At 37.9% G+C, this 24890-nt stretch overlaps 2 protein-coding genes and 1 non-coding gene across 4 annotated transcripts in view; 2 read left to right on the top strand and 1 right to left on the bottom strand.

The window, feature by feature from the left end:
* LOC139968007 (structural maintenance of chromosomes protein 3-like) overlaps nt 1-11538 on the bottom strand; it is a 33222-nt gene extending 21684 nt beyond the window's left edge. Inside the window, exons 1-11 of the mRNA XM_071972278.1 lie at nt 10856-11538; nt 8441-8516; nt 7502-7540; nt 6395-6534; nt 5348-5427; nt 4814-4892; nt 3418-3535; nt 2983-3097; nt 2260-2320; nt 1790-1870; nt 1089-1253 (exon numbers count right to left, since the gene is read on the bottom strand). Of these exons, the coding sequence (XP_071828379.1) occupies nt 1089-1253; nt 1790-1870; nt 2260-2320; nt 2983-3097; nt 3418-3535; nt 4814-4892; nt 5348-5427; nt 6395-6534; nt 7502-7540; nt 8441-8516; nt 10856-10870 (969 nt within the window). The 5' untranslated portion in view covers nt 10871-11538. The remainder of the gene's footprint in view (nt 1-1088; nt 1254-1789; nt 1871-2259; nt 2321-2982; nt 3098-3417; nt 3536-4813; nt 4893-5347; nt 5428-6394; nt 6535-7501; nt 7541-8440; nt 8517-10855) is intronic.
* Nucleotides 11539-11674: 136 nt separating this feature from the next.
* Nucleotides 11675-11747, top strand: Trnaa-agc (transfer RNA alanine (anticodon AGC)). The gene has a single exon. It is a non-coding gene; the product is annotated as a tRNA-Ala (tRNA).
* Nucleotides 11748-14443: 2696 nt separating this feature from the next.
* Nucleotides 14444-23230, top strand: LOC139968006 (uncharacterized). Of its 2 annotated transcripts, none has more exons than XM_071972277.1 (7): nt 14444-14937; nt 16458-17070; nt 18253-18401; nt 19627-19771; nt 20331-20501; nt 20939-21071; nt 22348-23230. In XM_071972277.1, the coding sequence occupies exons 1-7, from the start codon at nt 14618-14620 to the stop codon at nt 22581-22583; spliced, it is 1767 nt and encodes a 588-aa protein (XP_071828378.1). In that variant the 5' UTR covers nt 14444-14617; the 3' UTR covers nt 22584-23230. The 2 variants fall into 2 exon arrangements, with proteins under 2 accessions (XP_071828378.1, XP_071828376.1); XM_071972275.1 differs by having other exon boundaries at nt 14445-14937; nt 18223-18401.
* The last annotated feature ends 1660 nt before the right edge of the window (nt 23231-24890 follow it).

Raw genomic sequence — 24890 nt, 5'->3', positions numbered from 1 at the left:
TAACCTTTCATACTCTGCTGTTTACTGGTCTTACATTGCTAGCTTGGAACTAGAATAGAAATTAAAATAAACTCATGTGAAGACTTTTTTTTATATTTTTTTTTATAAAATGCTAAAGTGAACAATAGCCCAAGCAGATTGACAGAAGTCAAGACCAAATATAGACAACAGGGTACTATAAAGGAAATCCACATGGGCCAATCAGTGGTCCACAGCAACTTAGAACAACTAGAAGGGAGGGGCTTACTACAGCATCAGGCACAGACTACAGTATTGAGAAACTTTAGTGGCAGCTGGTGGGATTAACAGCCTAATTTTTTTTTTCATCTGTTACTATCAGATACAATTGAAGAGGAACTAGTTTGTCAGCCTATTGTATGAGCGACATTTTGGGTCGAGGGACAAGCGGCTTTATTGGGCATATTCAAAGAGGTGAGGTCACAAAGTGTGATAATACGTAATGAAATACTACCTAAAACTGTAAAGGTGAGAAATTTCCTAACCTTGTGTTGTCTAGACTAACCACTTCAGCACATTAGCCTTCCAGTATAAACATATATACTCTTCATGATTCATATCCTTGAGTTTGCCTCTTCAAACTTGATCTTCACATAAAACTCACACATCCACGCTCACAATACTAGGCAAGCTGATTAACTGCACCCAAGACAATGTCTCTAAAAATAGCCTACATCATCGGGCCATCATATTTTGGAATCCCCTATCTTTCACTTTAAATGCGATGCCTTCTTTAGTTGCTTTTAGCTAAAGCTTACAAAAGCACTTCATCAACATGTACTAGAACTGCAAAATGAAACTGGGGCGGAAGAGGGGGTGAGGGAAGAGAGAGGAAGGGGTGGTTCTGTTTGGTTTGTTTTTTTGGTTCTCTTTACTAATTGTAAGGTTCTGTATTTTGTTCAGGGAGTGTCACTACACGACAAGCCCTATAGGGTTTTTTAGTACACTTCCTTTCACAAGTTTTGTTTCTTATCTCCTTCTATGGCATATGTCATACTTATGTTGTGATAGAACAAAATATATAAATGAAAATGAAATGAAATCTTGATTAAATCATGAATTTAACTCACCTTGGCATCGATGTCTCCATTGACTTCTTCCTGGAGGTCCTTGACATACAATTCCATTTTTGCTCTCTTCTTGAGCAAGTCTTGCCGTTCGTTATTCAGTTGGTCCCTCTCTTCGTTGGCGGTACGGATACGCGCCTTGAATTCCCTCAGGTCTTTATTGATTGCCTTGAAAATAGAACACAAGTTATTTCCTAAATCTCGAAATGTCATGAATGGGAGTAGATTCATTCTTGGATAGAATCATTCTTCACCCTCAACTTCAAAGTTTTTGCTTGTATTATCAAATTAATATTGAGAGGGAATATTGCTGAGCTAATAAGCATAAATACAATATTTTTCTAAACACTAACCAAGGACGAATACAAGGGTTTATAAAGGAGAGAGTGTGGCCCTGGGGTGATTGAAGCAGACTTCCATGGAGGATGGGGGTGCACCCTGAGAAATTTTTAACTTTTTTGTTGACGTCAACTGGCGCATTCTGGAAAATACTTAACCTATAAATCAACTCTATAATTATGTCTAAGTGCAAGGTTGTGCTGATAACTACTTTTCAGTTTTGTGCCAGATCAAAAAGAGGGCAGGTGTGTTTGAAGACAATAAAAAACCCACATGAGGTGAAAATGCTATGGACTACACAACCCATTTATGGGAGAAAGAGCACCACACTAAAAGGGAAACATTCGAATGAATAAAATATTTACCTTGATACGCTTAGAAGCCTCCTCCTGGGCGTCCCGAAGATGTTTTGTCATTTCACCACTGTTTTCTCGTTTATTTGCAAGCTGAAATATTGAAAACATATGAACATAGATCAAAGAAATCAACTTAAGTGTTGACAATTCCATTGTCTTAATGAATGAAAGAAAAATTGTGAAATGGGCTGTCAGGATAGATAGGGGTAGGGGGGATGGAGGGATATTCTGCAGGAATAAATGGTAATCAAATGACCTGTAGAAGATAAACGTGTTATTATAGTATTTATATAAAGAAATGTGGCTTGGGGAGGAGGGGGGGGGGTTGGGTGAAGTTGGGGTATATAGGGATTTATGAATATGACTGGTTTCACTCTGTAAAGTCTACTGTAGGTAAATAAAGACAACCCATGTGAGTAAGTTTAATAAAATTACTTGATACTTTCATTAAAAAAATGTCATAATTAATATGTAATCACATCTTCCAATTTCTTCCTTGTATCAATCAGTTCCTGGTTATGAATTGTGTACTCCAAAGACCTGGGGAAAAATTAAAACAAAGACACGCTCAAAACATGTTGGCAAAGTAATTCTTATTAATCTTCTTAATATAACTCCTATAAAAATGATTATCTATGAACCCCAATGATGTGCTAAATGTGGTACTGGTAAATACCCACAAGAAATAATGAAATCATAACCAGTTTTACCATATTATTTTATTGCTCCAGTCTTTTCATGTTGGGAGATGTTACATTTCTGCTTCAATGAAAAACACAGATTTGTTAGGGATGAATACATACATACATATTAGACACTTATATAGCGCTGCTACATCGAGATCGTAGCTCTTTACAACTTAGCCTTGGTCATTGGTAACTTGTCACACCTACACACCAAAGTGTGCGCAATTCAATCAATCTCTCCTGGGGCACCACAACCATGTGTCCCCCGGGGGACTTCCCATAGGGTGCAGCCACAAACCGGCACATGCAACTATATTTACAAGTTACCTCACAAGTCCCCATTTATACACCTGGGTGAAGAGAGGCAATGGAGATAAAGTGCCTTGCCCAAGGACACAACGCAATGATCTGGCCAGGGCTCGAACCTGTAATCCTTAGATCACCAGTCCACTGCCTTAACCACTTGACCACAACGCCCTCCCAATAGACTACTATCAACGACAAAACCCGCCTCACCTCCTCATTTTGTCCCATTTCTGGTACTGCTTGAGTTCTTCCTTTTCCTCCTCCAGGGTCGAGAGTCTCTCCTCGATATACTTCAACAGATCCTCAATCTTCTCCCTTTTGGCCTCTGTAACACGAAAAAAAAAAAAAAACGAAGATTATAATTTTTCCGATGGTGGTACAAATTTGCTATGCTGTATGACAATCAGAAAGGCTATTTATAATAATCACTTGTCTGTTATTACTGACAAAATGAATATTCATGAGGCAAAGAGGGCAAGGGAATTCGATTCCACCCCTCGTATTCACAAAAACCAGTTTGAGGGCATCTAGGGGCGAGATAATTGATGCCACACGTGATGTCGATTAATTCTAGAGCTGCTGTATTTGATGTCTTTTCCCCCTCATCATTCTTTCTTTTCTCTTCTCTCGGTTTAATCAACTCACCTGTGTCTTTGAGTATCTGATTACTCTCTGATTTTCTTTCATCGTAGACTCTTGTGCCAGCCACTTCTCTCAGCAGTTTCAACCGTTGTGAGTCTGGTGCGGTGGCCATCTGATTAATCTGAACAGGTAGAAGGAAGAGTGTTATAAGAGCATTCCAATACATTATCCTGTGGTAATGGTAATTCTACTGCCATCCCCTATGGTCATGGTAATTCTACTGTCATTAATCCTACTGCTAATTCTACTGCCATTCCCCTATGGTCATGGTAATTCTACTGCCACAAACCCTATGGTAATGGTATTTCTACTGCCATTAATCCTACTGCTAATGCCATTCCCCTATGTTCATGGTAATTCTACTGCCACAAAGCCGATGGTAATGGTATTTCTACTGCCATTAATCCTACTGCTAATTCTACGGCCATTCCCCTATGGTCATGGTAATTCTACTGCCACAAAGCCTATGGTAATGGTAATTCTACTGCCATTAATCCTACTGCTTATTCTACTGCCATTCCCCTATGGTCATGGTAATTCTACTGCCACAAACCCTATGGTAATGGTATTTCTACTGCCATTAATCCTACTGCTAATTCTACTGCCATTCCCCTATGATCATGGTAATTCTACTGCCACAAACCCTATGGTAATGGTATTTCTACTGCCATTAACCCTACTGCTAATTCTACTGCCATTCCCTTATGGTCATGGTAATTCTACTGCCAACCAATGAGCAGCAGAACCAGGACTAAAAATGGTTTCCATTGCAAACAATTAACATTTTGCTTTATTTTCACTAACAATCCTCTCACGTCAGTTCCTAAACTTGTTAATCCTATTCCTAAAGCCATTTCATTGGACTAATGTAACGGACTAACATTCCCATCTACATAACCTTTCCTTTAAAACCAATCTATCAAGGGGAAGCCATCTCGTAGGGCAGCTCTAATCATGGGAAACAAGGAACACCTTGGGGATAAAGAGGACTAATGAGGCAATTCCTTGTCCGGCACTCTCTACAGACATGACTGTTACTGACAATTTTACAATGGATCTGGGTTCCAATATCCTCAGGCAGCCAAAGTCATTATAAAGTTATACAAGCAATTACAACTTGCCCTTTAATACAAACAGCAAGCACTTTAAGCTAGTATTATGAACAAGGGCCTTAACATTTTTTTTTTCAATATAAGAGAAGCAGGAAGGTACCAATATCACATTCACTTTAGAAGATCTCTGACTAGGGTTTTGTTGCAAAATAATTTCAAGGTCATACACGTTTTTGGCAGTATTCCTGCAGTGATATATATACAAATACTTGCAGGATAGAATCTTTGGTCTATCCTCAGAAAAACCTGCAGGCATACCACATAAAAGTGAATCGAGGCTGACTTACCTTTCCTTGTTTAACTATGTAGTAAGGGTTACTCCTGGAAAACCCTGCACTTTCAAGTAGGTTCATCACATCTGTTTTCCTGATGATGAAATTTAATATAAAGAAAAAAATAAATACAAACAAACAAACAAGCCCCCAAAAATACTATATAAGAGAAAATAATTAAACCAACAAAATCGGAATCAGACAAGAGTTTCCCTTATTAACTAAATACTTTTATCACGTCTTTAGGAAATTTTTATTTCTGACTGATGTTCCTTAGATTCTGCACAAAAAACAAGCAAAAGAAAAAGTAGCAAATCACAGACAAGTAAACAAAGAAAAATCAAAAGAAAAACATCCAGACAGTAACGCTGCTATAAAAACAATTATTTCTTTCTTCTCTGTAACGGAATGTTTAAATTTTTTTAAACTTCTTTCATGGGACAATATTTCACGGCAGAATTTCAGGCAACCCTGTAACTTTTCACCAACGTTGAAACAGTGTTTTTTTTCCTTCCTTTTTCTTCTTGGAGGCAGAGTAAGACTACTTACGTGACCAACTTCTTGTCCAGTATATACTGATCTTTCTTGGCCCCGATGACCCTTCGGAGAACCACCTCATCTTTATCGATCTAATGGAAACATTAGGCAAGAAGAAGCTGACATATTGTGTGTGTGTGTGTAAGCTCAACTTAGCTCATTCCAGTACATTTGGAGTTAAAAGGTTGCAACAAATAAGTGATAACAAGGATAAAATCAATTCTTTGTGAAAGCCCCTGACCCAGTCAGATTTGCACAACTTCTGATCAGCAAACAATAGGGTTCATGCATTCATCTTCTTTGGCCAACCCCCATGGTGATAGATAAACCTATAAAAGGGTTTTGAGAAACTCATTCAAAACCACTCTCAAATCCAAACATTGAAATATTACATACATATAACGTGCCATCAAGGAAATTCAGTACACATGGGCTAGCATCAGTAATATGTGGTTGCAATTTTAAATGGCATATTTCCTAAGATACGAACTTGGCAAAACGATAAAAATCATTTTTCCCCTTCTTTTTCATCTTACACCAGAACTTAGACGGGCACAGTATGATATACACCATCAGTGGGCATGATGACAAAGCACCTTGTTTATTTCTCATGTTTTTGAAAAACAAACAAACTACAAATACAAAACAATAAATACAAATAGTAATCCAGAATTAAAATTTTAATCCTAAATTTCAGTTGTCAAAAGCCGTCGTCATGACATATCATGGGTTGATTTTCTAATTGCTGAGAAGATAAGAGCTACAGTAGTTACCATTTGTTTTTAGTAAACAGTATATATTGATAATTTGTTTTTTTATCAACAAAGACAAGGACACCAATGGCAAAACAGTCGTTATTGCACTTGTAGCATCCATAGGGTCATTGTGTTAGGAGCACAGTGGAAATTTTTCCGAGAAATTGGACAACACAGGTGGCAAGAGCCACAGGCACAATCATCTTTTTTTTCAAGCACTGCTGGTTTTTATACCCAATGCCAAGGGGAAGAAGGAACGATGTCAGACACTCTCAACACCGAAATGTTTAAATACTATACTCACTGGAATGCGGTTATCTGAGTTGTCAAATACGATTTCCACAAAGGCTGAAATCACCCTAGGTCCTGTTCCCTCATGAAGCAAAGACTGTCTCTGTTCAGGACGGAGATTATTGAATTCGTCGCTGAGCACGAACTGAATCGCTATTTTAAAAAATAGATGGTAAGAAAGATCAATTAACCTGTTAAAAACAACAATGTAATTGAAATTCATGCATATAAAATTATTGAATCAGCTCAATATTTACTGTGGGCTGTGGCTAATTTTTTGTACGTAACATGCATAGATACTGTATATGACAAGAACAAATCAAGCATGAGAGGGCAGGGAAAGAGTGGGGGAGGGGTATATCAATTCAGGAAGAGATAACATTTAGAACATATGTTTATCATTAGGGTTGGTTCCCACACTAGCGGAATGAATGACAAGTTTACAAATATTGTCCCCTATCTACGATACAGACTCTTCTAAGCAGTAATGTGTCAGGATGAAGGCAATTCATACTATTGCAAATATAATTTCATGTAAACTATTAACGATTAAATAAACCCTTAATAATTTCACACAAATAATCGTTCACTCAGTATGAAGATTTTGTCTTTTACGATTCATTTGTACCCCATTCACAGTTGACATTTGAAGCAACCCAGAACGATGAAAAAGTTACTCAGGCTATAAATGAATCCATTTTAGGGAATAATTTATCAGGTGTTGCATCACAAAATGATATGCAAAATAGTCCAATTTCTATACAAATGCAAAGATGTATAGAAGTTTTTTTGTACCTAGGAACCACAGTACTTTATTAGAGAAAAAAATTCAGAAAATTATAAAAAATGGTACACAAAATTTCAACAGTAAACTATTCCCACATTTGAGATAAAGAACAGGATATAACCATATATTTAAAACAGAGCTTGTATCGTATAAAAATAAACTGCAGTTTTCTTTTTATTTTAAGAACTTGAAAGAGTCTTATCATGTCAAGACAAGAAACTATTTGCCTCAGCCAGAAACTTTGCCTTTGCCTTTTCATATTCTATTTTATAATTTTCACCGTTCCCTCCATTACAATGTATGATAATATCTTCACAATTATGTTGTACTTACCATAAAAGAAATTACTCTTGCCTGAGCCATTTCGACCGACTGAAAGTGGAAGAAAAGGAAATAAAATGAAAAAGCATGATACTTTTTATGTGAACAAATTCTTCAGTTTACTGACATGGCACACTGTACTTTTTTTCTCTTTGGTGCTGTCAGGGTTTTTCTTTCCTTTTTTTGTTGTTGTACCCTGCAAAGGTTCAGGCAATGTGTACCACTGTACAACGGAGACAACAGAATGTTAGCAAGTGAAAACAAAGACTTTGGACTTGAAACAGAAAAAAATAGACTTACATACCCTTTCTAGATTCCTTAAAATAACACACACTTTAAGGGAAAGGGCCAGAGTTTGAGGGTATCTCAAGGTTTGAAAGAATGATAGCTAAGTACCCAAGTTTCTGTAATAGTCAATCCCAATGGAGTGCACAAAGAGGGGAGGGGGGTGGGTGGAAGGTGGCTATGGCCCCCTACTCCACCACCAGACAGGGGAAATGGTTCAGTCTGGCATTTTTTTTAATATTCTGTCGGGAAAGGAGTTAAACCACTCCTCATGGTGTACAACCGCCCCCCCCCCCCCATTCACTCCACACAAATCCTTGATTTGCCTAAGGTCTTTCCATAAAGGTCCTTCCCCTAGATTCAACAGAAAGGGAAAATGGGAATTGGTCTCCATCTCGCCCCCCCCACCCCTCCTCACACACATTTGACATCCTGTGCAAGGCACAACGCCACTAACACATTTTCCAGCAACTAGCATACATCACATGTATATCCAGATTTAATGTTATTCAAAGCCTTTGCACATGTTCCTTAGGAAAAGCTCTGGGCTAATTTCATGGATCCAGGGATTGTACCAGAGCTTCAGTCTATAGTTCCTACTTGCCCTGTAAACAGTTACTAGTCTAAGGTTAAACATAAGCAATACAAAAATAAAACATTATTTACCAACAACATTATGCTTTGGGCTGAAAGGCTCGATGATTGTCTGATCCCTGTAGCTTCGGAAACCTTGAATTGTGCACTAGGAGAGAACAACCAAATGATGAACATCTATGACAAAAAAAAGCCTAGCTTTCTAAAGGTAAGCTAGCCTTAAAAAAGCCTGACTTAAAGCTACTGTAGGACTAATTTAAGGATATGAGAGAAGTTATTCACCCAATCAACAGGATGGGGCTCTTGCATATTTAACCAATTGTTGTTTAAATTAGCTTTGAAGTGGTGCTATTTTATACAATTCGGCTATGTTCAATAATCATGGCACTGTTAGGCTGTAGACGTATTTCCCCAATTGTCTGTTAAATAAGTGATGCATTCATGCTTATTTACCCTATCCTCAATTACATAAGTCATGCACGGGTACCGTTGTTTTCCGCACACGTTACTTTCCGCTGAAACAAAACGGTGTTTTCCGCAAACAAATTTGTCAGCGGAAAACAACGTTTTTTTCAGCGGAAAGTAACGTTTTTTTTTTTGGAGGGACAGAATAACTTACTGGATTAGGCACATGGAATGATTTAGGAAGGTGGAGAAGATAGGATTTAACTGTAACAGATAAATCGGCCATGATTTTAGATGTAACTCGTAAGAAAGGTGGTGCAAAATGCGTGTTCGACTATTAAAACAGCCCTTACTTATACAGCCATTTCCAGCGAAAATCAAAGATACCGCCTTTTACAACTTTTTTTTTAAACTATCATTACGCGGACCGCAGTTTTAATACTTTATTAGATAGTCAATCCTTCATAACGCGGGTGTCCCTTTGCCCTTTTATCGGCCGACCACCACATACTTCTTTAATAATCCCTAATTACACACCCCCAAGCCTCCTCTGTATTATAAGCAGCTTAACTTTTCTGACATGAACTCAGTCTAACCATCCTTTATCGACGTTCTTTGATACTTTCTCATGTTATTTTAATCATCCTGCCTGAATTTGGTATCCTAAAATATGCGAAAAATATAGTATACAGGAAGGTGAAAAAAAGGTGTTTTCCGCAGAAGAATTTTTTCAGCGGAAAGTAATCAGCGGAAAGTAACGTATGCGGAAAACAACTGAAACCGTCATGCACTGGTACCTATGTACCTCATCGTCCAGGGTTGGCCGGTTTTACCGGGTGGTTTTTACCACCCAGTAAAAACCAGGTTTTTACCGGTTTTTACCGGGAGGTTTTTACCACATATAAGTGGGAAAAACTGGGAAAAACCTCAAATTATATAGAATTCCTAAAAATTCATGTGGAACTTGTGGAGGAGCATAGAAACTACAAGAAAATGGCATCTTATGGTAGGAGGTTGGGTTACATCCAAAGAACAGCCATGATCTATAACTTTGTGAGTTTACCGATTAGACTATTATAAATATATAATTCAAATAAATAATATATTGGATGCTCAAATCAGCCAACTTTATTTTCCTATCGAGATGCATAATTCCATAATCTAGAGAATGGACAAGTATCAAACTGTTGGTGCCTCCTAGGGCTATGGTTCGTCATATTATACATGTCACATTGTCTTGTTACATATATATAATGCAACACCATCACAAAAACATGGAAAGTGAGCAAACATATTCACAGTGTAACTTTTACAACTCGCTCGCCAAGTAGATCTCTCAAGTAACCAATAACAATATTAATTGAATGAACTGTCTGAGCACATAATAGGCCTGAAGAATTTAGGAGGGATGAGTGTCCCAGTGTAGACCTATAATGGTTTGGGCAATAGGCAATGCATACTGCTAAAGAGATTGTGACAGAATAACTATACATGTGCAATATGAAAAATACTCTTTTTTCCACAAAAAGTAGAATTAAGTTGTGATAAAATAGCTCAAAATGAAGCTAAGAAACTCCCATATTCAATAACATATGCCTGTCATGAAACAATATCCTGCCTACTGATGACCCTGCATATTACGGACAAGTAATAATAGTTTTCGAGACGGAGGCAGTTTTTACCGGTATTTACCAGTTTTTCCCGGTTTTTACCTGGTTTTTACCGCGTAGTGGGAAAAACAGGTTTTTCCTGGGAAAATGCCAACCCTGTCATCGTCGGTTAAATAGAGATGCTAATTTACCAGATCGAGGGTAAAATATATGCCTGGTGTAACTCTTATTTAGCATGCAGCCTATTCAAAGATTTAAGTTATGAACAAGGCATCAGATACAGATTCAGTCGGTTTATCTCTCCCCCTTCTTCAACCACTCTCCCCACAAAAATAAAATTAAAGGCACAACTTTGCATGTTGACCAATTTATAGCCTTGACCTAGCTGAAGTTAGGCCAGGGTTGAATTGAATACAGGTCTATATGAATTATCTTGAGAACACAGTTAGCCTACTGTAGGCAATATACAAACCTGTTTGATGTACATATTTCCAATTTTCCGATTATGTTTGTCCTTGGTAAAGCCTGGTAGAAGAAACGGTTACTGAAAATTCGTTCGAGTTAACCTGACACTAGAATTAGCCTAACGGCTATGCTATCACTCAGCCTACACGTTACACTATTAGTAATTAATGTCAGCTGCGGCAGAGAAGCATATCGTACATTCGTAATTTAGACAAAGCGCAATTTGCAGCCTTAACTATCTATTATTCCACTCTGACATTCAATACATTTCGGCCTCAGTCAGGCCTCTATATATGACTATTGAAAATAATCTTTCCATCCACCAGGTTCCACAGACCTAAAGTTAGGCTAGGAACAAACTGAGGAGGACAATGTTAATACTGGCCAAGCGCCGAAAATGCTTAGGCCAGCGGGATAGTACACACAAGCTCAAGTCGATTAACACTATAGGGTACAAAGACGCTAGCTTTCCTACACAAATAGTACAACAACAACTCAATAAGCATCCGTCCCGTACATAACCTGTACATAAAATCAGCTAGAGAAATGGCGCGCTTTTTCGGTGATATCCAAATTTGATGGGAAAGTATAAATCCACCAATTTCAGTATGCCAAATCAAACACATAAAATGTTAAACACATGATGCTTAATAAATTATTTTAATCGAAATCAAACATAAATTTTTGGAATTAATGAACGCAACAATCATGAAAGTGTGCTAATATTCCCACAAGATTAATTTTTACCTATCTTATATATGAGCTCGCCGCTGAAACCTGTATCCTTTGCATTATATATTTATTACGACACAAAATTTATCATCACGGGGGTGTAGCTCAAATGGTAGAGCGCTCGCTTAGCATGCGAGAGGTACGGGGATCAATGCCCCGCTCCTCCAACCTTTTCATTTTCTATTTATTTTTGAATATCGTAAAAATTGTGTATGTCTACAAAGATTGTACATATTTGGGTCATAAAATGTACCTATATTTGTCCATGGAGGTAAAAACATGATTTGTCAAGATCTTAATTTAACAGTTTCGATGGTAACTTCATCGATATCGTGTAAATTTGGTATGGAACCAGAGCCATGTGGCTCTGGTAGAAACTAAAGGTAGGTCAGGTGTCCCGTGATAAAGAGCTATACCTTCCTTCAATGATAGGCAGTGGCGTGCACAAGATTTCAAAGTTGTGACGGGTGGGGGTTGAAAATGCGCGATTGATTAACATATGGGCTGAACATGAATGGAAGGGGAGGGGCGAAAGAATGATTTTGTAAAAGGAGGCGGATGTACTGGGCCCGGGTCATTGAATATCCAACTCCTATATTGGCGGTCAGGCCGCGGCCGGGGTGGGGGAGGGGGATCAAACCCAATTTTTTTTTATACGTCAAATGGTGTATTCTGAGACATATTAAGATTTTAAATTAGGACTACATAAGTAGCCTTTAACGCAATGCTTTGCTAATATATACTTTGTGTGAGGTTGATAAAAGGGAGTGGGGTGGGGGTGGGGGGACTGCAGTAGTGGTCCAATTATTTCCCGGCTGAATTAAAAAATCCCTAGACTGAACCATCCCTACCTCCCCCCCCCCCGACTGACGATTGGAGGTGGGGAATCCCCTGTCCACCAAATCGCTTTGCGTACGCTACTGATGAAAGGTCAGAAGTCAACGGTCGAATGAAGCGAAAGCTGCGGTTTTTTATTTTATTTTTGTACTGTGAATCAGTCGCCGGGACAAAATATTGATTGCAGATGCAGCTCTTCACGGTATTATCAAAATACATAGTAACGATATTAACTGAGGTCAAAGCTTCAGGAGTAAAATGACAAATGATGTACTGTCCACTGTGCGGAGTTCATGAATGAAGGCTGTGAATTTCAAACGAGTCGCTTAATCAATTATTGTTCATGACTCCATGACTTGCCCTCATAATTCACGTTCATGTATACCCGCTGAGCAAAATGTCTGTAAAGTTTCGTAAAGATAACTTCGAATTGGTTGTAGAAATCAGTCACATGCTAATGGTCACGTGGTAAATGGAGGTCAAATGTGAGACTTGGCCAAATCCGTTTCAAGGAAATATGATGCGACTAGGCTCCTATATCAATAATGTATACGTTTGCCAAATTTGTGATTAAATTGTGTTGCGACATTCTCTTAGATCATATTAATTATTATAAAATGTCAAAGGTCAAGTGGTCATTGGAGGTCGTTGGTAAACTTTGCTAACATTTGTTTTGCAGTATGCCACAAACTTCTCTTAAAGGCTGACCTGATGAGGGATTTTGATATGGTCAGTGTTTGACGAACATGTGCTATTTGAAGCCAGCTGGCTGTTAGTGATAATATTCGCAGGCTCTAAGGTCAAAGGTCGAATGTCATATGTACACGCCAAATCGTCACAATGAGGGTTGTGTATACCTATACCTTTGTTGGAAATAATGACTTTTAATGAACATAACATAATAATTAACGTAATGAGTCAAATTCATGAGGTTAATATTGTCCTATAAGACTATTTAATATACTGAACTCCAAAACTGGGTAGGTAGGTGTATGGCGATCACTGTGCCTCAGCTCCGGAGTGGACACATCTTAACGATAACTTATTCCGCAAATTTGAGGATGAGAGTTGCAACGTCATCACTGATTTGCCTACTTTTCATCATTTTCGTTTTTATTTTCATTTCTAATTCATTTCCGTTGGTGACGCTGGCATCGTAAATCTAATTGGAAACTTTCTGGTAAAAGAATAAGTTTGGCTGGTCTCCTTGCCAAACTGTTGCCTGTATAGTAGTAAACGCCTGTAAAGCCTGATTGTGTTGTCCGTGCACCATTATAGGTGAATGTAGGGGACGAGGAGCTGATAGTGTTGAATTTTTCATTCTTGATTCCAGCCATGAACTCCCAAAATTATTGCTTTTTAATGGTTTTGATTGAAATTGTGTAGAATTTATTTACGCGGTTTACGTATATAACCGTTGTTGCCATGTATACGAGAGACCGGGGCTTTGTCATGGCCCAATTACCATCCCTGAGACACTGTTCCCCCCCTCCCCATGTTTCCCGTAACCGATAGACATTACATTTGTATAGGAGACAATCCATGACCCCTTGCCCCTGGTCAGAAAATTTGAATCTTTAGGTCACTTGAAACTATAGGCTTCAGTCAAATCGAACCATACACGCGTTGCCAAGTACTTGCTATTTATATTTTCTTTATAATTTTCTTTATTTTTTTTAAATATATGAGAGGAAAGGTCGATTGACTAGCAGTCATGTTTGCGGAAAGCTCTGACAATGACTCATGGTAGTTACAGGAGGAAGTTTATTCACTCGTTCTCTTCTGATGGTACGGTAAGTTGCTGTTTGCAGAATCGTTAAAGCTCAATGAACGATGCAAACAAAGGTAAGATGAATCACTCTTTGAAAATCGTTACACCCTCGCGCAACAGGAAAACAATTAACCCGTGACATTTATTCTAAAAATAGGTATGACATACCGGTCTTCCTCGACTTTCAGCCAATCAGGTGCAGGGGCCCGACCTGGATATTGATTGGTCTTATGTAATGCGCTGCAGTTAGTAAACATATTAGTCACTCTGAATGCAAATATCACACAAGAACACAAACCGAATCGATCAGTTACCAGACCGTCTGTTCTTCGGCACAGAGTTGATATAAGTTCTCCAAAGTAACCCAATTGCTCAAGACTTACGAGAACAACATCTGAGGCATTTATTCTCACTAGTTAAACTTCCAACATGGGAAATAATCAGTCATTCACAGCCATTTCAAACGTTTCGCGTCGTGCAACAGGTACCAGTGGTTGTGAAAACAGACAGGCGACACATTCACTTGTTGCAGGATCTCAAAAAGGCAGCGATGAGGAATCTGACTACTTGGATTGCACTGAAGGTGCCATCGCTTCGAAGGAGGAGCATGAAATTGGGAACGAGGAAGGGAAGGAAGGAAGAAGTGGACTACTAAACAAAGTCCTTTTGGCAGATGATAGTTCATCAAGTGATAACGAAACTGATAGCCACTTGTCCGCACTGGATCGTCTCCTTATTAAACAGAGAAGGTAGGCCTATATGACTGAGTATGAAACTTGTGTTACTGTTAGTAGCCACGGTACGGTAATTTCGGTACCTACAACTACAGTAGCTACACATATACATTATCACTGATACTGATATACCGTATTTACCGCATTTAAAGGATTTTTTTAGTGAAAAACGGGATCCAGTCCTTCCTGTCATCATATGGTTATCATTGTATCGCCCTAAGCCTTACCCTGTGATGAATTGTAGTTTCTGTGATAGAGTGTTTGAAATGTTGGCCTGTCCTACCAGAAATTTGAATCTAAGGACTGACTAACGTCGAGACGTGACGTCAGTGCAGCACATTGGTCAGACTCGATGAGATCTCACTCTAAGCTTGGCCTTGATACGCTACACAAGATATAAGTATACCCAATAGACTGCCACCAAAAATTTCCTTTCAAATGTCCAATCATAACCCAATATTTGGCAGGTTTCAGTCTCGTTGAAAGCAGTATATTCACCCGATCATTGGGTAATAAGAGTGGGGCTCTTGTTTCTTTACGTGATCTACGTTTCAATCAGTATCGTACCGATGCTTATTTACCCGATCATCGGATCAACAATGAGGGAGGTTTTACTTAATTACCTGATCATCCGTTGAATAAACGATGCATTGGTGCAGCGATAACTAGGTTATGATTGTTCAAGTTTATACAATATCATAAAAGAAAAAGTCTTTTGAAATATGACCAATGTTAATTACTTGTCAAGCCAACTATTTCAGCAGTGTACTACGTTGCTTCTGAACCCTATTTTACATTTGGCTAATCACACACCATGTACGTCTGCATGCAAGAAACCAGACTTTTCCACATGTCAGGCTAATGATTAATTGCTTTCAGTTTGACAGAATCATATTACTCTGATATGTTCGAATTGATATAACTCTCATGTTTCTATTTTTTTATTTTTTGTGTGTAGTAAAATATTATAAAAAAGTATATTTGAAGGTTGCTAATAAATACTGTAGTGGTTCACATTAACTGCATGTCTCAGAAGTAATTTACAAAAATTGTTAGGCTTGTCTTTTGATTAACTCTGGTTCCTATCAACTCAAGGTCATAGTAAGTATAGTCAATGCCAATTAGCCATGTAACATTTAAATCATTGAGAATGAAGAATATATAAGTTTTGTGCTGGAAACTTGCGATTTACTTGCCATAGTTTAGTATCTAGGCTGTATCAGGACTGATTGATAGTTCAATCCTAAGTTGATAGGTCTATTACAGAAAGACAATCAAGAATGAAGGATATACAGGCATTGAGTTGTTAGATGCATAATTGGATGGAAAAAAAGGTCTTATACAGTGCAGAGTATCTCAACCGACAGCAACAGAGTAACAGATATTACATGTGTTTACAAACATGTAGATTGCTCATAAATAATTAATAAGTGATTGATATTTAATGTAATGTTGACTAATATAAGTCAATGGTACTAAGATTAATATCGGAAAGATTGAAGTTTAAAACCTTAATTTCCCCTTTGAATCTTCAGAGAAAGGATGTTGGAACTGCAATCCATTCAAGAGAGAACCAAAAGAGTGAGTGATGGCAAAAATCTGAAGAGACTGGAACGTTTCTTCACACAAGCCCAGAGGGCTGGTGACTACCAATCTGAAACGGAGAGTGTATCATCGGATCAGAGCGAAAACTCGACAACCAGTGGAGAACAGAGATCAGTTGTCCTGGAGGTCAGAGGACTCTTCCAGTCCCAACCGGTCACGAGCGTTCTGGAGAGTCATAATTTCCGCTCCCAGCTGGAAAACATAATAAGAGGGAACGTCGTCCGCCAGGAACGGGAGTTGGAGACAGCACTGCGCCTCCGTAATGCGGGACTTCCGGGTAACACGGTCAGTGGAAGACCACTCACGGACGGCTTCGTACCGGCAAATCTGCACGAAGAAGCTAGTACGATAAGCAGTTCAACTCACTCTAGTGTGAACATTCATCCGTCGTCATCAAATGTTGCTGCCTCTCAACACCATGGACATCCAATGCCCACACCCCCTCCTCCGGCTCCTCCTGGTATAGTGAACCAGTTTATGCCCATCCCTATGGCATATCCACAACCATACCATGCAGGACCTAACCAACACTTTGGTCACTTGGTAAGTTGTTCAAACATAATATGGAAGCTAAGGAGTGTCAAAGTGAATATTATCTGATTCTTTCCCATAAGTTTTAAAGGTCATAAGTTTTGACCCCAAATGTTAGCACTTTAAAGTTGCTATCTTAAACAGTTCAGTAGTACCTTCCTGGTGGTTCTCATTCTCCCTATTAACTCCCAGCCATTGAGGGTTGTTAAAATAGCCAAGTAAATTTCTCAGTGTGTAGAACTAAAGTAAAGAATACTTGTTGAGATTTGAGCATGGGTATCCATTAGCCTATCTGACTTTCTAGCATATTGAGGGAGCAATACTGATGACCTTTATACTTGCAAGTGAAGATTTTAGTTTCACAACTGATTTAAGTTGATCTAACATGTGTACAAATTATAGCATTGGTTCATTGTAGTGCATAATGACATCATAATGTAGATCTGAATAAGGGTACCAGTCTCAGAGTTGATAGTTTTACCTAATGGCTTCGTGATGAGTCTGAAGGTAAAATAAACATTTGACCTGGCTCAACAACAACATGCAGGCTATACTACAGTGCTTGTATTATACTCATTGTAGTCAGTGCGTTCAAGTATTCGTTCATATTCCCCAAACTCTAATATTGTTGATGGACATTACCAAATTGTCTACAGGTACAGAACATTATTGAGAAGTTTACTCCCCATTTTCATAAATCTACGGCCTGTGTAGGGTCTATTCCGTGCTTGTTAACATCGGTTCCAAGTCCAAGTTTTGAATATGAATATCCTTAAGTGCTAGCACAGCTGACAATCAGTGCAATTGGTTGCCACGTATGTCCTATAAAGTTAGTACTATACGTGTGTCTGCTTCCTATATTGCTTACAAAAATTTAACTAGAACTCACTTGATGACTTAAAGCTACTGTATACTATACAGTTTTCTTTGACCAGTAGCCTATAGACTGGTGACTGTACGTTAAAAGATGTCCATGTGCTACTGGTAATATAATGAGAGTACTGTATAAAGCTTACAAGTGTTAAACAGTTTACTTTGGAAAATAACAGATTTATTTGAGGTTTATGTTAGCTTCTAACAACAGTATGTGATCATGTATGAAAGTTAGCGATGTGGTGCTACAATCTTAAAATTGAAAAATAAATATATATTCATTTCTTGCAGCAACAGCCACAGTCTAGGCATTTCTTACAGCCGCACCCTAGTTATTTCATGCCACCACAGCCTAGGCAACCATATGTACAACAACCCAGTCCTCAAGTTTCAGGTGGTGGACAAGGGCCTAGTTCTGGTGGTGTTGCACCTAGTCAGTCGGCATGGCTTCTCAACAGAGCTGGGAATGAGTAAGTGAAACAATTATGCTTCCCTCCTAAAAGGTGATCATCAGTATTGGCCCACAACTGCAGCCTGCCCAAACTTGTCAAAAACCTCTGCAAAAATGCTTGCCTGAAAGTTCTAACTCTCGGACTTATTCCTTGAGATTGAGAAGTATTTATCTAGACGATTACATTACCATGTTTGTGAAATGGTTAGTAACACGAGTGACCATTCTTTGAATTTCTAGAATTAATTAGGGCAATACTGATAAACTTTCAAGTTGTATTTTGTGTCGAACAAACAAGAGAAAAGATTAAATCAGGAAAGGATTTCTCTGAGAATCGTTTGGGTGTCATCAGGACAAAAAAGTTATGATGCATTTACCAAACCGTCTAAATCATTTACTCTTTTTCTGTCGAGTTTGCTGGTGAAGCTAATAAATGGATCATGATATAGCTGCATATATATCCCACATGTTCATGTAAGTCCTATAGAGCACTTAAGCATTTAATTATTTGTAATCCTTCACGAGTAGGGATGCACTTGATTTTTCAAATTCAGCCGGAATGGTGGCTGAATTTAAGGAACTTTTCAAAATTATTCGGTATCTGGCAGGAAATATTTTTAAGTTCTGAGGTGCAAAGTTTTAAGATATTCCTTGTGCAAAATCTACTCATTCAAAGGATGAAACATCATCCACTGAAAAATATAAATATAAACCAAGGAGTATGTAGACTGATATATTCACACGCACACCTCCCCCCTCCCCCCTCCCCTCCCCTCTCTTTACCTTAAAGAAACTGTTGGAATATGGTAATATCCAAAACATGTCCTTTCAAAATCCAGTGCATTCCTATTTACGAGTGGTACCTTCTGTCAATCACCCATTGTATCTCTGCATATTAGAAAATGATTTCACCTACATAGGCATCATGTCACCATGTATGTATGTAAGGTCAATTGCTTGTAGATTGGTTAGCCTACATCTTTAACCTATCACTTGTTATGTATCAGATTTGTCATTTAGTCAAGTGCAAACTCACAGAGGTGTTACAGACCATCAAAAGACATCATTTTTTACTTTACAGAATAAAAGCTTGGCTTTTGTCAAATTAACTAACTAGGTCAGAGTCTTTTAAGACAAACTTGCCATATCAGTAGTTGATTTGATTTTTCTATTTAGGTCATTTCACATTCTATTGTTTTTATTGAAAATTTATAGCCAAAACTGTATCATTTGTTTTATTTTAGCAACAATGGAAATGGTTCGGTGGAAGATATTCAGCAAATTCACAGAGAAAATATCATCACAGAAATTAGCAACTTGGTCCACAGTCAACTGGTCACTTCAACTCTGGAGAGCAATTTTAGAGGTCAACTTGAGGTCATGTTACAGGTATGTTTGTCCCTCATGAAACATTCAAGTTTCCATTGGGTTCTATAAAATAATAAAGAATATAAACCTATGAAACCATAACTATCTGTCAAACACAGATCTGTACCACTTTTACCCATAGTACTCGCCATAAGGTAATTGCATGTGTCCGCAATCCTGAGTTTAGCCAAGCACCAAGGGGTCTCTGAGAGGGTTCCTGATTTAAAACTTGCGGTTAATTGTAAAAGCTTTATAATTTCCCTCAGTGATATCAGAGCAATTGAAATGAAATATGTTGACATCCAGGTTTGGTATTTTGTTTGATTTAATGGAATTTAATTAGCAATGTAGAGAACACACGACAGCAAAGAATGTGTTGCTTAAGTCATAAATGTTAACGAAATCCTATCATTTATTTCCCAAATTGTAAGTAACCGGTCTTACCAAATCCCACAGACCGGTAACTGACTTTTCAGTTATGATAGGTCCATGCAAACATTTTCTTAAAGATCCTTCAATACTTTTTTTTATTTTTTTTTTTAAATCCTCTCATTCATTGTTCTCCCTTATACCTTTACAGGATCATGCTGCTGGCCAAGATGGCGACAGACAACAAGTAATGGAATTCGTCCAAAACCTGCCAAGACGTAATAATATCGTCAGGAATGATTTCAGTCACCTGGGGATCAATCCGTCTGGTGCGGCTGGAGGAGGATCAACTCAAGAGATCAACATGAACAGCCATACTTTGGTATGATCCTATTTTTGAAGATTTGAGACAAATTTTCCTGCTTTTTATAGGTCACTATGAGTTTCAGTGATTTGCAATATTGCAGACAGGACATTTAAATTGTTTACTTTATTGTTTAGTATAATATAGTATTATAGTATGATAATAATAATAATAATTTGAATAATTGCATCCATCATTGTGCAGGATGCCAAGGCTCATGAATATTAAAACATGGTTGATTTTCAGCTTTCTTCATAAATCAATATTACTACCTTCAACCAAACTACACATCGCAGTCGTAATCGTAACGATAAATAAGTGATCATGCTATGTACCATAAAATACCGGTACTTTGGAAATGAATAATCAATTTGACTGTTGCTAGAAATCGTATAATTGTTTAGATATGGTTTGCCAGCCTCAATTTCATAATGACTGGTTGTTTAAATTTTCAGACCCATGAGATGACTACCCTGCGAAACCAGATGGTGGAGCTTCAGAATATGGTCAAAGTTAGCTTTGATTTGCAGCTAGATCTACAGAGATCTATTCGACAAGAAGTAGCAGCAGCGCTCCACAACTCTCCAGGTAAGATGTGTCCAGGAGAAGCCAATGTTTGTAGTATTGTATATCTGTGTTTGTGACTTTTCGTACATGTATGTAAGCGTAGAGGAAAGGTTAGTGTGTGTTCTGAAGTTCTTGGGTCGCTTCAAAACTACTTCTAAAGAGGATTTAAAGCCTTAAGGGAGTTATAAAGGAAGCATTGTTTTCTTAAATTATGTGAAGACTCTCTTGCTCAGTTTATGCCACCACGGTAACTTGTGAATTCCGTGACTATCGGAAGATTATGGACACTGAAAAAGTAACCTGAAGCAATTACTACAAAAGTGTAACTTCAAAGTTTGCTTTATGGTTTTAAAATTTGTAGCATATCTAAGGGTGTTGATGTCACCATATAGTTCCACTAGTCTGATTGGGTGTAGAAATTTGTCAGGATTGCATGCACTAAATATTCATGTGAATATATACAGTTCGGCATCATAAATTTAAGTGTACTCAGATGGAACATTGAAACAGAACCAAACACTTCCTTCACATATATCCTACACAAACAAGAGCCATCTCTATGAATATTTGCTAGTGAGGGTGCCTACAATTGGGTACTTTTAATCAATAGGCTGGGCATTACAAAATTTACATATAAATTTTACATTTAAATTTACAATACACACTACATATTCATGTCAATACATCCAGTGACACCTCATTATCACCGTTAGGCATAAATTTAAGAGTATTTTGGATTAAATATTTACCAGTAGCAGGGATGTGCCCACACTGGGCGGCCCTGCCCAGCACTAAAAATTACCGCCCAGCACTGTCTTAAAAATCGTGAATCCCGCCCAGCACTATTTAGTCTAAAATCCCGACATTCCTAACAATATATTCAACATAAATTGGGCCTAGCCTATGCCAAAATCATACAGACTAATAATGCATCAGTTACGCATGCGAGAAACATTACCTACGGCTCTCAATTGGTCCCTTGTAAAATCTCTTTGAAACAAACTAAGAACTTTTACCAGGTATGTAATATATATTTCACTAAAGATAAATTTAAAAATGTAAATTGTTCACAAAACTAGTACTTGTGTATGTGCTTAAAAAGCTACACAAGTGCCAGCATTTGGCATCTTCGAAAAATTTCTCAAAGGGGACACCCCCTCCCCTTAAACCCCTCCACCAGGACGGGGATCAATATACCCGGCACTCAGGAAGTCCTGGGCACATCCGTGCAGTAGGGTTACTTCGTGTTATTAATTTAAACGGCATTTGTTAATTACATACGTTCCTCTTATTCCAGGTGGTAACTTGGAGAATGCCGTAGCTGCTCCTCCTAACAGAGACGTCCACCCAGCCGAAGAGGGTCACTGCATCATCTGTCTGGACAAGAGTATCGACTCGGTCCTCTACCAGTGCGGCCACATGTGTGTGTGCCTGACGTGTGGCCTTCGACTCAAAGATATCGGCTCCCATTGTCCAATGTGTCGTGCACCTATTCGTGATGTCATCAGAGCTTACAAATGCCACGAGAAGTAAACGTGGCATACCAGAGCTGGGTATTGCCATCATTAATAGCAACTAAATCACAGAGCTGGGTGTTGCTATCATTTATAGCAACTAAATCACAGAGCTGGGTATTGCTATCTTTAATAGCAACTAAATCACATAGCTGGGTATTGCTATCATTAATAGCAACTAAATCACAGAGCGGGGTGTTGCTATCATTAATAGCAACTAAATCGCAGAGCTGGGTATTGCTATCATTAATAGCAACTAAATCACAGAGCTGGGTGTTGCTATCATTAATAGCAACTAAATCACAGGGCATTAGTTACTTCTGAAATTGTTGTCGAGTGAAAAAATGTCTTAATGATAAATATCATGATTTTAATAATTGTAATCTGTATTTGATGCTGTAATTTTATTGTTTTAAAAATAATATGAATCTATTCCAGAGTCAGGGTACTTTCTTTCCAATTTTATAGATAACAAAATATGAAATCTTTTTCATTCTGTTGAAACAGAATAGTTGGATGCATGATATTGTTTTATATGACACTATATTGAAAGCAAGATACAGAATGTAGCCTTATAATTCTTTCCGTATTGTGTAACTGATTCCATGCTGAATTTCTCTGGATTTGTTAAATGCCTGCCAGTTTGAGTGAAACATAGTTCATTGCCTCCAATTGTTGTGATATTACTGAGGCTATTAAAGGTTGGTCAAAGACTTCTAAATAGCGTAAACATTTTGGATTTCTTATGGCTTGAAGCTTTGTTTTTTATTTCTATGGATTTTAATATGCATATGTGCTCTGTATGTTATTGATAGACAATAAGATTGTAAGATAAAGAAAGGAAATTTTCTTTGTTTCTAAGATTTTCTAAGTCTTTCAAAACGTTACATTTGTCACTAGTTGTTTTATACTTTTTACATATATTTGTACACACAAATAAAAAACTTGAATCCCAGGGGTATGTTTTCATGAAAAGTAACACTTTTTTGGGGATATAGAGACTGACCTGAATATCATAGCATTTTGTAAAAAAAAAATGAAAGAATTTTGAACTTTACATAAATCAGGCATATATATTTTCCAAGTTTCGGTTTGACTTTTATCAAGATTATCTATGGTTACATCAATGTACCCAACATACTACAATTTTTTTTATGTATCATGGCAATAAAGTTACAAATACATTACTTTGTAGGTAGATTTGTTGTCTATTGAATACTGTTCAACATTTAATGAAAGGTGAATGGTCTTTCAAACTTCTGCTTTGTCACACTAATATACTGTAACTATACATTAGGGGGAGATGGGGTGTGGTGGAGGGGGGGGTTGTTATGAAGCTGATATATTTGCTTTTTACATGCAGATATCCACTAATTCATGTCAATTGTCTGCAAACTGCAGGTGATATTAAAGTGAAAAATGGATTAGGTGATACATGTTCGATAATGGATTAATGCAAGGTCAAGCTTAGGAGATATTTTTGGGCCATGAGAGTGGTGCTTGTGGTTAAGCGTCAAACACTTTAATATAATGTACCCCAGCTTTCTCAACCTGGGTTCCATAGACTCCTAATTGCTCCCCAAAAGGAATCCATGGAAAAACTTAGGTTGGGCAAAAGCTGAAGTAGTTTATAGAGTGCAAAGAAAACCGAAACTTCCTTAAGCTCTGCCCCAGAACCTGCATGTCTCTGCTGAGCCCTAAATTATAGATCTTGCTCTAAAAGTTTCAACTGCTGCTACTTTGTTGAAATTGTCAGATTTTGTGGTCTTGCAGTGGAGTTCCAGGATATCAGTTTGTACCATAGGTATGCTTCAATACTTACCTCTGGTCCCCTTTGTGCTATATAGGCATAGTAGAGTCACTTGTCACAGTCAAAACTTGTTATTTCAGTTTCATTGTTTGCAAATACAGGAGAAAAGAGCTAATTAAATGTAGGCAAGAAAAACTACTTATTATGCACTGTAATCTCTCAAATTTATATCAATTTCAAAACAGCAGAATTTATGAGGTAAACGGAAGTAAATTATAGTCCTTAAATAGTTGTGATACCTTCTTTCTTGGACTTGACAATTTTCATTTGGTGAAGAGGGGGGGGGGGGGGTGGAGGGGAGTCCATGTAGGTACTTCTTTCTGCTATTTTTGGACCCTTTCATAGTAAATGAAACTTTGACCTGGTCAACAGTATGCATCAACAATCAAAGTGGAGTTGAACTTGTAACTGTTAATAAAAGGCTTTTTTTTTTTTGGGGGGGGGAAAGACTTACTTCATCAAGTTTTTATGAAACACCACACAACCTCCTGGAGTGAAAGTGCTGAGAAATGGAAT

This window comes from Apostichopus japonicus, chromosome 5 (genome assembly GCF_037975245.1).
Source record: "Apostichopus japonicus isolate 1M-3 chromosome 5, ASM3797524v1, whole genome shotgun sequence".
Lineage (NCBI taxonomy): Eukaryota > Metazoa > Echinodermata > Holothuroidea > Aspidochirotida > Stichopodidae > Apostichopus > Apostichopus japonicus.
This window is presented reverse-complemented; position numbering and strand designations above follow the sequence as displayed.

Excerpts from the sequence above, each read along its gene's own strand:
- LOC139968006 (XM_071972275.1), top strand. The coding sequence starts at position 14,618 with ATGGGAAATAATCAGTCATTCACAGCCATTTCAAACGTTTCGCGTCGT. Across the intron at positions 19,772-20,330 it reads AACTTGAGGTCATGTTACAG|GATCATGCTGCTGGCCAAGA; the intron begins GTATGTTTGTCC and ends ATACCTTTACAG. Across the intron at positions 21,072-22,347 it reads AGCGCTCCACAACTCTCCAG|GTGGTAACTTGGAGAATGCC; the intron begins GTAAGATGTGTC and ends CTCTTATTCCAG.